The 15,300-nt window shown below is 37.9% G+C and overlaps 1 protein-coding gene across 1 annotated transcript in view; it reads right to left on the bottom strand.

The window, feature by feature from the left end:
• Positions 1 to 5,539: 5,539 nt before the first annotated feature.
• Positions 5,540 to 15,300, bottom strand: part of AstC (Allatostatin C) — a 45,865-nt gene continuing 36,104 nt past the window's right edge. Inside the window, exon 2 of the mRNA XM_090373220.1 lies at positions 5,540 to 6,011. Within this exon, the coding sequence (XP_090229346.1) occupies positions 5,844 to 6,011 (168 nt within the window). The 3' untranslated portion in view covers positions 5,540 to 5,843. The remainder of the gene's footprint in view (positions 6,012 to 15,300) is intronic.

Below are 15,300 nucleotides of genomic sequence, written 5' to 3'. Positions count from 1 at the left end.
CGCAAGAATCGATATCCCAACTTTAAACGTTAAAGGAATTGTACCATTATTGCCATAGTATTTTTGAGATAAAAATATATTAACTTTAATATTATTATAAGATTTATTTTGTGTATTTAGTATTTGGTGCTTTAAATATTTTAAACAAAAACTAGAAGTTTAATTTTATCGGCTTTTATAAAAGGCAAAGCATTTCCACGCATTTCTTTATTCGTTTATAATAAATATCCTGATTCTGTTTAATAATTCTATTTGTGAGTCAAATTCTGTAACATTGTTCGATGTAACCCATGAAGTTTAAAAATGTCTTTCTATTCGTGAAAATATCTTTGAGTGTTGTTTGTTTTCTTCAATTTTACTACATATATAAGTTATAAGTATAAATTAAATATATTATTCTACACTGGTGTTTTTTACTCTGTTCACAACATTAAATCAAAAATTCTCATTTTGTTCCCACAAAACGTTATAGTCACATGGTTTTACGTCATCGTGTAAGGATAATCGAAATGAATTTTAAACCTTGTTTATGAAAATTCTTTTTCTAATAGTTCGTAGCAAAATTATAACAAAATACATGGAAAACAATTCTGATATTGAGTTTATAGCACTGACGTCATTAATGCACACATTTATGGATCTTTTAATTTGAAAATTTTAAATTGTAATGTCATGAAAATTTATATACTAAAATTTTAGTTTTAATTTTTTTAAATTGAATTTTAAAATTTTTTTTTAATCTAGGATTCACGATTTTTATTTGGGTAGAAGGAACTTTTTTTAGTATTTTCTGGAAATCGATTTTTATTTTTTTCAGTGCCATTGGAAGTGTATCCTTAAAAATATTTTTCACTTCATCTCGAAGGATGACAAGGCACGAAATTTAGTCTTTGGTTCTGGGATTTTTTCACAATGCCACTTCCAATCTATAAATATATAATCTTTGTATGTTAGCGTGTCAATGGACATAAAAGTCGTGGTTCTTCTTCCTCTAAACATGAAGATAAAATACGTTGATGATTTACGAAAGATGTGTTTAGTATTATTCGAAAAACATCATAGAAAAATATCATTATAAAATAGCTGTATTTTCCATACAAAAATGTTGTTTCATATTATTATCGTAACGTACGTGGGTAGGTTTTTGCCCTTCCCATTTCTCCATAGGCCTGTTATCGTGCGATTTTTCTTGTTGCGCAAACTGATGGACAGAAGAAATACAAAGAACATTGAGAGGAATGAGGTGGCAGGAGCTTAAAGCTGTCAGAACAACGTTTATTTGGCTGAATATGGATTATTACGCTGTCACTATATCTGCACCGATTGGAAAGATGCATTGCTTTGGGTACATGGGACTTTGAGTCGAACTACTTGTTGATGATTTCTATTTTTAGCTTGGTGAATGCGGGAAACTTCTAAAATGGCATTTGAAATTAGTCTTTTTTATAGAAATACAACCAATCAATAACGATTTTCCATAATAATACTTTTATGAATATATGCTGTAGTCTAACTTGGTGGGCAACCAAAGCAGAGAGGTCACGAGCAACCACATAGAACACTTTCATAAAAGGTGAGTCTTATTAAAATTTCGCTATATCGAGAGAAATAAAAACATTGGTTGATTTATGACATCAAAACGCAGGGCATATTTTAAAAAATAATGGCTAAAATTTTGCGTACCGTGTTAAGGGCTGAGGAAATCCTAAATGGTTAATAAAAGAGAAAAGTACCGGAATGAAGAAATAGTAGAAACAAACGGAGAGAAAATGACAAGAGAAATTTAGCCCGGAGACGTGTATGATGACTGATGTAAGTAGAATGCACTTCGAGCAATTACAGCAAAGAAAAAAGACGCTGGAAGTGGATATAAATGGATGCCGAAGTGTAAGAGGTGACTGAAAAAGCAATAGTGAGTGGGAGGAACAAATAGAAGAGATTAAAAAGGCGTTCTACGTCATAAGGAGACGGCTGAAGAAATTAGAAAAGGGGCATTTTATGTACATGAGTGTTTAGGAATAATTTTAGATGCGTGAGTATTTTGGATTGTTTGGTTATAAACCAATCAACCACTACTTTAATTAAGAATGATCACATGTTTAAAACATACTCTGGGTATTTTCTTGTAAATAATAAAGATTTGAAAATATTTACTCTATTAAACTCTCATTGAGTCATGGTTCTTCTCCGATTATGTACAATATTGAAACAGTATGTCAAATAAACGGCATCTAATGACACGAAAATCAGTCTGATAACCAGACTTAGAGGATAATTAGTGAGAAAATCAATTGTGGCATTTTTAAAAGTAATTTTCTATTTGAGAACATCAAGAATCTCTTCGATTCACATCTAAAATGACGTCATTAAACTGTGTTGAGAGTAACGCAGAGAATTGAAAATTTATGAGAAAATGGGGATGGCTATGCATATTAAAAAATTAACATCAGTTATGTACACTGCCCTACCATTAATATCCGGACACCCGCATATCTACAAATAACCTTTATTTTCAGAAACCGTGATGCTTTTTGCTGAAATCTTTTACCTTTATGAGTCACTAGTCTCTATGGGATATTTTCCTCTAATTTTTTTTGTAGATGTCCCCCGATATTTTCCACCATTCTGCTTTCAAAGAGGCAAGCAGTTCAGCCTAGAGATTCTCTATCGGATTGAGGTCAGGGCTCTGGGTTGGTCAGTCCAACTGCACTTGCACGGTAGCCCATATAACGCAACGTCCTGTGCACTGTACAGGTGCTGACGTGTCCCAATCGTCTCGCTGAGGGCTTTGTGTGTGCTGCGACAACATCGACTTGAGTTCTGATAGGAAAATTCTTTGCAGGGCTCTCCTGTCACATTCCGTCAGCTTCGGAGGTTTTTCGGGGTCATTTCGTGACGGTGTCAGCACTAGTCCGCTTCCATTTGCAGATCACATCACCAACCGTCGAACTAGGGATCTTCAGTGCCTTTGAAATACCATGTACAGACTGCTTGCTTATGTGGCACCCTATTGTCATCGGCGCTGGGAGTTTGTTAGCTCTGTCGATCGCGGTATCCTACGTTGACAACCATACTGCTGTCTCCTTGAAGGTCTAAGAGTACATGTATAGTGGTCTTGACAAGTGGTGCTTGGATAGGACGTGACCAACTGTCAATGGAGAGATGTCCCAATGTTAACAGTAGGGCAGTGTATGATTGAAACTTCTCTAATAAAGACTGAACTAAAGAAATTTAATTATGAAATCAAAAAATAGTTACTATATTATATGAAATAAATGATTATTTCTATGGTTTTAAATATGAGGCTAAATACATATTCATATGCAAAAGTTAAAGAAACTATACATTTTTCACTGTTTGAAATAAGAAAAGCATATAAAATTCGCATAAAAGGGCTGCAACATGCAAATTTTACAGCTCTTCCAAAAATATAAGAAATACTCTTCGATAACCTCAAATGGTGTTTGAGGTTATCGAAGAGTTTCTATTATTGCTAACAAGAGAACGATCTCAATGCCTTCATTCCCACGATTGTAAATTTTATGGAAAGGAAATATTATCTGGATCTATCAGTGGATTAGGGGTCTGTTGAAGGATAGGAGATAGAGGGTGGCAGTAAATGCATATTCTTTAGAGTGGACTGTAAAAATCTATTCTTTAGGGTAGCAAGTGAGCTCCCCTAGGCGATCAAACATCTTTTCTTATTATCTTCCTTGTAATACTGATAAGAGAATACAGAAGATGTAAGAGTTTTCTGGCAATTTAAAGGTTGAGAGGGTGGTGTTGAGAGGATGGTTAATGATCAGAACTAGGCTATGGTGCTTCAAAAGGATTTGAACCAACCGATTGAAAATGTGGTGTGAAAAATGGCAGCTAAAGCGTAATACGTACTACTAAATCACATGGGAAACAGGAACCTTGGAATAGTTTATTGATTAGGCAAGAGGATTCAAGGATGTTTAGGACGAGAAAGACTTGGGGATTACGATAGGAAAGACATGAAGTGCAACATGCGCAAGCAGGCGGAAAGAAATAAATTTTCTGTTTATACTCCGGCACGACAACCAAGTCAGCAGAGTTTACAATAAATCGTCAATACAAATATTTATCGTATTTAGCAGTCACGGCTTGAACCCCGGTCCACTCAAGGAACGCGTACTATGCACTCTCGCTCCTGACCACTGGGCTACGTCAGGCCTAGGCGGAAAGAAGATCAAATGGTGTTCTATGATTTATTGAAATTTGAAAATAGAGAGGAAATCCTCGTCCTTCTCCTTAAGACAATGGTGTGACCACTCTTGGAATATTGTCTGCAGTTCGCTAAAGAAAGATATATAGAATTATATAGGTATAGATGGAGAAGGTGCAAAGAAGAGCGCTAAGAATTGTCCCTATGAGAAACGGGAGATGTGGTCTGCAGAGCTTGGCAATTGACAGATATCTTGGGGAGAAGGGATATTTGACTGATGAGAATCAGAAGTTGTTGTAGGGTTTAGAAGTATCAGCGACTAAGGCCATATTGCTTCGTATAGGGTGTCTGTATGTGTTCTGTGTCCATTTTCTGTTTGCTGGACGAAAAACCCGAGTTTCCGGGAGAAAAAACCATGCTACCCTCTTCTGAGACCGCTAACTCAGTCACATTGCGAAAAAGGCCATAAAAATTCTTCATGTCATCGACGGGACTCGAATTCAGGTCTTTTCCACCGGGAGGACGACGATTCTACCAACTGTGCTACCCAAGATAGCGAGAATAAGAAAGCAAAACTTTAAAATCTTAGGGAGAAACAATAGACTAGATCATGCGAAGCTTGCCTTCGGGCAGCATGTTGTGGAAGGTTAGATAATTTCGCTGGAAGGGTAGCCGAAGAGGAGAATTTGCCAAAATTGGAGGCACGATGGGCACGATGCTAAAGCATTTTTTTGACGATGGGAATAATATGAGAGAATATTTTTTTCTTTTTTTGGCAGATGCAGGATAAGTTCGCTTCTCTGCATCATTATGACATCTTGATACTTATATTATCATCGATAGAGATAAGTCAAACAAAACTGAGGATCAACAGGTTCTTCAGTGTATTCGAAGGTGTCATGTCAAGCTAATGGAATTACAGGAGACAGGAGACAAATCAATATCTGGCATTAACAGCCAAAGACTATAGAAAAATATCTGCGCGTCAACTTTAATTGAAACTTTCATCGGCCATACTATGTCAAGGCATACGGAATCTTGCAGGCTTAATCGGGAGGAAGGGAGGGGAAGGAACTCTATGTCTCTTTCTTGGTAGGTTTCGTGAATTATTCTTATAGATGTCTAAAAATGTTTATCAAAATTCGACAAATGGTGATTCGATATTTCTAAAAACGTGCAGCTTCCTTGACTTTTGCACGAGTGTATTATTAAGACCTTTTAAGATCTTTGGACGAATCTTTATAGTCCAGGATACATACCTATGGTCGAAAAGTCCGGTCTTTTGTGTCCTGAATCATGGATGAAAAGACATGTCGCGAGTCAGCAAAGCAAAATGAATACCAAACTCGCTGTGGATAATAAGTCAATTTTTATTTAACTAAATATGACTACATCTACCAATTAAAACAGTAAATAAAACAGGTAGCTTTACAGATGACTTTTACATGAACAGGAGACTTCCAAGGGCAGTAAATATAATATTTTTGCTGGGTATTCCTACTTCAGCCATGAGCTTTGACATATTGCTAGTATTTTACCAATGATACAAACAAGGGGTGAGGGTAGGATCGATAAAATTTAAATAAGAATAATGACTTCATCAGACTCGTTTGGACCCTGTCTCTTTTTCTCGAAGAACGTCATTTGATTCTTCCTATTTCTTACGTCGAAAACAGGAGATGGGGTTGAAATAGCACTGGTGATATCGGATCTGGCGCTTTGATGGGACGTCTCCAAGTTCTGGGTCTATCCAGTCACGATTTTCAGCTTTTGCCAATGTTTCTAACCGGTGCAGCAATGACTGTTCCGATTCCAGGGCCCTCTGGTTAGCAAAAAATGAAAAAGATAATTAATTGGCGTATGGAAAAATTTATGCGCCATAGCGAACACATATATGAAGATAGATTAATAGATAGATAGGCAGAAAGAGAGAGAAAGAGAAGAAGCAGAATTAATAAATAAACATTCTACTAATAAATAATAATAAATAACACTATAACTAATATTTAGCATGGCTGAAAGAATTTAAGTGGCTGAAAGAAATCCAAATAAATTTGACATTATGATTCCTTTCCTTGCCTACTGACATGATTTACTTCCTTGCATACACTACTCTACCATTAATATCCGGACACCTGCCTTAGACAAAAATAAAGAGCTTTTATTGTGTCATTTAATATTTTGTGTGAAACCTTTTGCTTTAATGACTGCCTTCAATCTTCGAGGCATACTCTCAACCAGCTTTTTATAAACGTCAGGTGATGTTCCTCCACTCGGCCTTTAACGCAGCCACCAGCTTCGCCTTGTTCCTGGGGCGATCTCGAAGTGCACGTACCGGATGATCTAATACATCCCAAAGACGTTCGATAGGGTTGAGATCAGTCAGGACTCTGGGCTGGCCAATCCAACTTTTCCACACCCATGTCCTCAAACCACTCTGTTACGACCCGAGCAGTATCGCATGGCGTGTTGTCTTGCTGATACAGGTATGGCCATCCCTGAAGTATTGCCATAATGTTGGAAGTTCGTAATTGTCCAGGCTGTCCTGGTATTGCACAGCATTCATGGTTTTGTCGATAACGACTAGTGGGCCCAAGCCAAACCATGAAAGGAGCCCCATATCATGACACTACCTCGATCAAACTTCATTGTTGGGAGGATGCAATCATGAAGGTACTGTACCCCTGGCATTCGCCACATCCAGGAACGGCGATCAGATTGGTAGAGTGCGAACCTCGACTTGTCTGTCCATAAGACTGTTTTCCACTGCTGAGGTAATTGAACTGTTGAGGTAATTCTGTTGAACGTGTTATCTTGCATGCCCACTTTTGCAATTGTCTATTCGAAGCCCAGTGTGCATATTTACAGCAAGTTCTGTGACGTGTTGCATGCAAAGGACCTGTTTCTCCATCCATGGAGGGGGTGTCCAGATATTAATGTTAGGGCAGTGTATGTCACTTTGGAGAGAACTGAGTTCAAATCTCTTCGGAGACTGGAGGAATTCTTAAAGGCCTCTTCGATCAAAGTTAGCGAATTATCACAGAGACGTCCCTTTTTGAAAATCTAGAAATTTTCAGTAAGTTAAATATGAAATAGCTCGATGAAAAATTACAGGTAAATGCAGATCCCAAAATTCTAGAAAATTACAAATTGTTACTTCCAAATCAAATATTTTTCCAGGTAGACTTACAGAAGACTTACGTAAGGTAAGTTAGGTTATGTGTGTTAAGTGCCGAAAGAAACTGAGGCTGTGAGGCGTCTGTATATTCTTTGTCGGTTTTCTGGACGAAAATTCCATGTTTCTGCGAGGAAAAACCACATGAAAATACTTTTGCGTCGTTTGACAATAATATGTATTAATCAAACGAATGAGTATTTGTTTTAAGGATTTATTTAAATCATGAATCTTGAATTAGTTAAAACAAATACAGATGTGGGCCACCTTGCAACGCGTATTAAGAATTCTTTTATGATTGAGTAAAGTCAGTGGATTTTTAGGAATTGTTCTATTTCACAGAAGCTCATTATTGATTCTTTGTTTTACTGGCTTCTTCTTTCTCTAGAGAGGTCGGATTTTCATTTTATTTATGTTTAAAGTAACATTTTATCACTCTCGCCTTGGTTTCCCCAAGTCAAATTTTGCAGCTTTCTGGAAACATCCATTTCTAATTTATACTGTGCATAATTTATTGTTTACCCTATAAATAATAAATACACCGTCAGCATCGGTGCATTTGGAACTCACGTGGGAGGCACTTTCAGTATTATTTCGTTCCTGCTTGATACTGTAACACGATATCAATATAAAAACATTGCGTAGCATAAAAATCCGATATTTGTTGAGAGATTTTCCAATCGTAATGCCTGATATAGAAATGTAGTCTTATTTTTTGCGATTTGGAGAAGTGTATCAGCAGGATTTCGTTGAGAACAAGATTCACCTGCTGTTGTTGAATTCCTGGCATGAATTTTGATGGTAGCCAAGAAGGATCTTTTACTCACTAAAGAAATGGCTTATCTTCATCCGTTTTTCGGTACACGTTATAACAGCTTCGTTCTGGCTAAATGGGTTTGATGGTATTTCGCATTGGAGATCCCTAAGATTCACCAAACGAATTCAGTTTTAGTCCATTTTGAACAATTTGGTTTACCGTTTGACGTAGCACGGATATTTTGTGTAGCGCACTTTTCTATTCTTACATTTTATCTCAATAGAAAGAACACCTTTATCTAGAGCAAAATAATACGATAATAAAAATAAAATATACGATGGAATGCCTTTTTTGTTTCAGAATGTGATTTTAAATCTTAGAATATGTTTCTGTTGAGTATTTTTTAACTCAAAAAGCAAATGTGAATAACAGAACTAGCATAGTCGTTTATTAATAATTATAACAAAATATCATAAGAACATAACAAGGTTTATCCAGTCTTAGATTATACCGAAAAATACTGTAGTCTCCTGGTCAAGGAACTGTCTCCAAAATCCTGGAATTTAGATAGATAAACACATGGTCTTCACTCGCAGTAGCACAGTTGGTATAATTGCCATCGTCCCCGCAGAGGGTATTAGAGGCCCAGGTTTGAATCTCTTCAATGAAACTAAGAATTTTTTAGATTCTATATGGCTTTAGTCGCTTAGCCTCAATATGGCCTTAGTCGCTGATGGTTCTAAAACCCTACAACAACATAAACAACGCTCCCATGATACGTTGTCGAAAGAGGACTCATCATATGAACACGTGGAAATATTCCACTGCAACTTTGTAAGTAGATAATCTTTAATTGGTGTAATAGATTGGTAAACAAAAAAATTACATAATTAATGGTAAAATTAAAATGAATATTCACGCACAAATGTGTTAAGGATGTCTTTTTGGACATCCTGCTGCAAAAATTACAGTTGAGCTGAAGAGCACTAAGGACACTGGATTGATAAAAGTCAATAAAAAATCGATAAAAATCAATATCGGTTATTATTGCTAAATAATATTGTAGATCCTGTTATTCTCTACAAATCGACACCAATTTCAACGTCCTATTTCTTCGCAATCCAAAGTTACCCTGCCCAAACGCCGCGCGGTGTCGTCATTTTCAGTGTTCACGCGCAAACGCTATCCCTCACCCCCTCACCGCTGCACACCCCCACTACCCACCATTTTAAATACGGACATAAACCCTCTATCCAACAAAATTTAAATCATTAGATTATCATTTATAGTTTACGAGATATAAGCGCGACAAATCTTGCCATTTTTTTGGTCGCTAGAGTTTTCGTAGAGAACCCCCTATACCGGACAGAACTTAAAAACGTATTCACGTCAAAAAAAAAAAAAACACAAAAACGAACCTTTGTATTAAGACAGTCACAGACAGAAGAAATGCAAATGGAGTTAAAAAAATGCAAAGAAAACTGTGGCGTGGGGTGATGACGTGTTACTTCGTTGAATAACAGACTGCACAGGATGTTCAACTGCAGTAATTTGAAGACGGATTGGAGAAAACGCGTGATCTATCAGACTTTGAAAAAGGCCTTATCATGGGTGCACTTTTAGCAGGAGCCGCAGGCCAAGAAACGAAAGGCACAACTGGTTTCTCAAAAGCTTCCATCTCAAACGTTTTTAAAAAGAAAACCAAAAAAAGAAATCCACCTGCAGTGGTTCCGAGAACGTCCTGATTGGACAGTGGAATAATGGAAGAAAGTCTTGTGGACAGACGAATGCCGACACACTTTGTTTTGCACTGATGGTAGGCAGAGAGAGTGGCGAGAACCTCACGAAGCGAAGGACCCTGCCTGCTTGTTAAGAAAACCCAAGCATGTGGAGGTGGTATCATGGTATGGGGAATGTTTTGTTGAAACGGACTGGGTTCGTTGATACCGGTGGAGGATCAAACGTCATCCAGGGAGATGCATTTTGTATCAGTACTGCACCCTGGAATGTTACACTTTTATCCCGATGATGATTTTATCGGGAAACTTTATGAATGGCAATGCAACAGCGCATCGTGGAATGTTCGGAGAACATGACACGGATTTCTACCGTCTTATCTGGCCCCCAAATTTGCCTGATCTCAATCCTATTGAGAATGTATGGGATATGCTGGAGAGAGCTATTGGGCAACGGTCCTCTTCCTTCAATTTTGTCGCGGCTACGCGATATTCTACGCGCTGGAAGAATGGTTACAATTAGACCAAAACGCACTAAAACACCTTATGAAATCCATGCCACGCTGAACACTTGAGAAACAAAGGTTCGTATATTTTGGCCACTGTGTGTAGTTACAAAGTTAGTAGTTGGAAATGAAGTAATACAGCCTGAAACCCTTCGGAGTAATGAACTATTGTCTGATGTCCAAAAAAGCAGATACAAAATATTTCGTCAGGCAGGGCGAAGTACAGAGCGAAGAAGAGAGCCCAGCCAGCACAAGTGGAAGCGAGTCGTAGTGGTCTCGAGCAACGATAAAAGCTAATTTAAGTGTGTTTCAATTTTATTTCAAATCCAGACACTTTATAAGCCAAAAAAATGAAAAATACTGGAACAGAAGGACATTAAAAGTACATTTACAAACGATACATCTAATTGTAGATCTGAAATTTTGCGTGCCCATGTTTGATTAAGAATTATAAATGAGAAAAAGGACTATAGGTTTAAAAATAAAGCTGTACTTGATTATATATTAAAATTTAGGAGTCTGCCAGTTATTGTTTATAATGGTACAACACAAGTAATTATTTTCTGAATAATTGTGAAATAAAAATTTGATGACAGAAGTGTACTATGATAGGACTGCCCATTATTTCTGTGGAAATGTTATTATCTATATGAAACATAGGCAGTTAAGATTTCGAGTGAAAAAGCCAATAAAAAAGATTGCGCAAGACTACTATTAGCACTGTCAGGAAACTTTTTTGTTTAATACTTGAATACTGATGACAGTTCAACAGAGAGAATAAAACGTGTCAACTGAGGTAGAATTATAAGAGAGAGAATTATATGAATAGAAACCTGGAGTAATTTACGTAACGTATGCATATATTGACCACAAATATATATTTCATTCAGTAATATGTGATTTATTAAATTTGTTTGTTGTCTTACCATGGTGTGACTGATTTATTAATTGTCTGCTAATTATCTGCTTCATATAGAGCACTCGTGGGTGGCACAGTTGGTAGAATAACCGTCCTCCCCCCATACCAGATGGAAAAGACCTGAGTTCGAATCCCGTCAATGAAGAGAGGAATTTTTATGGGCCTTTTCACCAACGTGGCCGAGTTAATCGGTCTCAGGCGAGGGTAGCGAGGTTTTCTCTCCAGGCCTCGGTCCAGAGCATGGTGGACTCCCCATCTTAATATGAGCTTCAGATTAAAACAGCAACTGCACAAAATGTGGAAACAGTCGCAAAGTGTTCAAGACAGGATAGCCTACTCTAGAGCCCGTGCAACATTCAACAAGCTGAAATCTCAAGCAATTAAGAATTATAAGGACACCAACCTTCGTAGAGGAAAAACCCCCTACTTTGAACGGCCTTCTGATTTCCCCCTAAAACTTCGACCTGACCAGTGGCTAGACTTTATATCTAGATTTGCCTCGAACTCGGAACAATGTGCTCATCTTGAGACACCAACAACTGAAATCCCACCTGACACGCTATCTGCAGTATCAATTTCCAGGGAACAGCTTATTGCTGCCATAAATTCTACACCAGCTTCTGCTAAGGCAGGTGCAGATGAAATACCCCAATTCATTATTAAATGTCTTAGCCCATACATTTTGGGTTCCCTTCTAACTATTTTTAATGCTATTTTGTCAAGTCATTTCTTTCCCCAGCAGTGGAACATCTACCTTGTGAAGCCTATACCAAAAATTCAATCTCCTGCTCTTCTTAAGCATTACCGGCCAACCTCCAACGCCTCAAGTCTTCGAAAACTCCCAGAAAAGGTACTTCTCCCCATTCTAACTAAACAACTTCTTCCACATCAGCCTCATCAAATCCACTACTCTCTTGCCTCATAGATCCACTGTGACTAATCTCTTAGCCACCACCAGCTCTATCCTCTCTGCGTTTAAATCTCATGCAGAGCTTGCAGTCACCTATGTAGACCTCGAAGCAGCTTTCGACTCAATAAACGTTCCTGCAATGCTGAAGCTACTTTCAGACCATTATCAAATCAAGGGAGACACTCTACAGTTCCTCACTTCACTCCTTCAAAATAGAATAATTCGGCTTACTGTCCACGGCCAAACATACCAGCGATGTGTCTCTTCAGGCGTGCTACAGGGTGGTGTCTTATCTGGGCTCTTGTTTACAGCGCTTATTTCGCCGCTTGTTGAGTCCAGGCATGATACTCTATCGTATGCTGATGATATGAAACTCCTCACACTGATTTCTCCACATGATGATCTTCTCATGATAACAGCATCAATTAACAATATACTCATTTGCAAACTACCTCAACCAGTTTGGACTAAAAATAAATCCAGAAAAGTCTGAATTTATGATATTCTCATTAAAGAAAACGCCTTCCTATATTCAGCCAACACTATGCAATTCCCCTATTCCCATCGTCAAGAAACATACTGATTTGGAGGTTGTTTTAATCCTAAGCTCTGCTTTGGTAACCACATGGAAAAGCTGCTCACCCAGGCAGCTCGACTCCGATGGATGGTCAAACAGCATTTGCATTATATTAATGAAGTGACAACTACTAGAAAATATATAAAAAAGCACAGTATACTCTCCGCTTCTATATGCTGCAGAAGTATGGGCATCTGCTGCCCCTAGCACAATTCGACCACTCTTTTCTACTGAGTTGGCTCTTAAAATGGGCCATAAAGAAACATAAACTTCCTCCACAGTTAAGGACAACTGAAATGTCCAGTTTGATAAAAATTCACAGGCTTCCCACGCTGATTAGGATGAAATGCCTTAACACAACTATAAAAATGATCACTGGCAAGATCTCGGCACCATCATTCTGGGACCTGAGCGCTTGGAGAGTCCCTCAGCCTTCCCTCAGAGCGCCTCCAACTCTGTGCCCACATCTCAGCCGTCTCCACCTATCCGATAGGTTTCTGCAATTTCAGCTACTTTCATGTGCCCAGTCTTTGGATGCTGACCTTAATAAGTTTTCTTGTAATAAGGAGTACAGACGCCGCATCCTTAAATTGTACTTCCCTGTCCCTGATCCTTCTCCTTGAAGCTCGCCTTAATGCCGCAATCCAGCAATACGACATGAAGATGGTTTACCAACCAACCTTGCAGTTTTCCACCTGTATATTCTTTGTACATTGTGATGTTTATAATTGTATTATACTTCGAGTGTTGAGCTGTATTTACTTTTATTCGCCTAAAAAAACCTTAGTTTTATATACACACCCTAGAGCCTGGAGTTTTGAGACACAAGCAATCAGAATTGTGTTTCTGTGTCCACATGTGGCGTCAATAGACTAGAAGTCGCTTTAATAAAAAGAAAGGAAAAAAATATTATCTTGAAATTAAAAGTATCCAAAAATAAACGGGCGACCACAGTGTAAAGAACAGAATTCAGTATTCGTTAGATAGAGATCAGCACCTGCGGGAATATTCTGTTTATGCTTTTTCTACCAAAGTAAACAATTTTTTTGAGAGAGAGATTATTAAACTTCAATTTCTATCGCTGGCCATGGTTTATTTAGCAACCTTCACACCCACCAAGATTTGGCGTTGTTGTGATCACGTGGTTCTTTTATTTCCATAAGGTTCTGAGAAACAGAAGCTGGTTACAAATACACGAAGATTCAGGCTTGATGATTCATAAAGTCCTCTGACAGTTTCCGGATGTTGCAAAAGTCTTTAGTTTGTCACGCGGGTCTTTAATGTCCATCATCGCAATCCTATCTTTAGAAAACTAGCTTTATGGCAAGAAATCGTAACGTACAGTGGAGGATATGAAATGTAATGTGTTGTCTTGTCTAAATCGAATTATTATCTTTGTTTCTGTAAATGGAAACCAGCAAAAGAAGATTGAATATACGCAGTGATTTCTAATTGTTTTTGAAGAACAGATACCGGATAAACAAAGCTAGTTGAAAACAAGAAAACGTATATGTAGAATTAAACACGAACATAACATAAAAAAATGAATATTCGTGTAAACGTTATACAATACGGAAGGGATCTAAGACCAAGTTTTTCAAGGATGGTTGGAATAAGAGATCGAGAGGAGAAGAAAAATGCCACAGTGATGGGGGCTGGTGTCATTGTTCTGATGTCATTATTTATGAGATTTTCCTACGTAAAATGATCTCCCATCAGATTATCGGGTGATGAGTGGTCGTACTCGTTAGTAATGTTTGTTGGTAGTGCGTCTCATTGCTCTGTAATTAAGTGCCTGTGTATCGAGGTGTTGACACGATGTCAAGGCCTTGATGGTCACACGAAGCTGTGGTTTTCGAGGACACTGAAAAACGGTAAACTGTTTACAATTACATGCGCGTGTTCCTCGTGTAAACCAACACCTGAAAGATTTATAAGGTATATCGAACACTTTGTCGCTTGTTGGTGAGACCTTCAATTTGTCACAAGATCCTTAGACGCCATCGTGTCTCTAAGTATAGGGATCGCACTCGCTCAAGAAAGTGATCCTCGTTCATCATAACACGTAGCCTGCGAGTGGATAACAACCCATTTTGACGGTGTTTAGGCAGGAAGTCAGTTCAAGCTTATTAGAAACTTGATCTACCCATCAGCTGTAAAATTATTTACCTAAGAAGACCTTTCCATGTTTTCATAGCTTTATAAAGTGCACTTTATTAAGTTCTCTATGCAACTTGTCAATCCTGGTTCGCTTGAGGCCAGTAAATCACGCGTGGTTGTAAGAATACCATTTTATTACCAGTATTCTTACTCTTTATTGGATGCCTTCGCTGCAGGAGAGTGACTTCGACTGTTGTTTTTCCATATCTTGTGAAAAATTTCTACTGTTGAAATAACAGGAATTTTTTAGGCTTTTTGGAGTATTGCCCCAGTAGCCTGATTAATTATTTATAGTGAAAAAAGTCGTCAGTGCCCATGTAGTAGGAGTTGCACTAAAATCAGCGCCTATACTATACCATTTCGTGGTATAG

Source organism: Mastigoproctus giganteus, chromosome 5 (genome assembly GCF_048544385.1).
Source record: "Mastigoproctus giganteus isolate SK-2022 chromosome 5, ASM4854438v1, whole genome shotgun sequence".
Lineage (NCBI taxonomy): Eukaryota > Metazoa > Arthropoda > Arachnida > Uropygi > Thelyphonidae > Mastigoproctus > Mastigoproctus giganteus.
The sequence above is the reverse complement of the archived record's forward strand: the minus strand, read 5'-3'. Positions and strand labels throughout refer to the sequence as shown.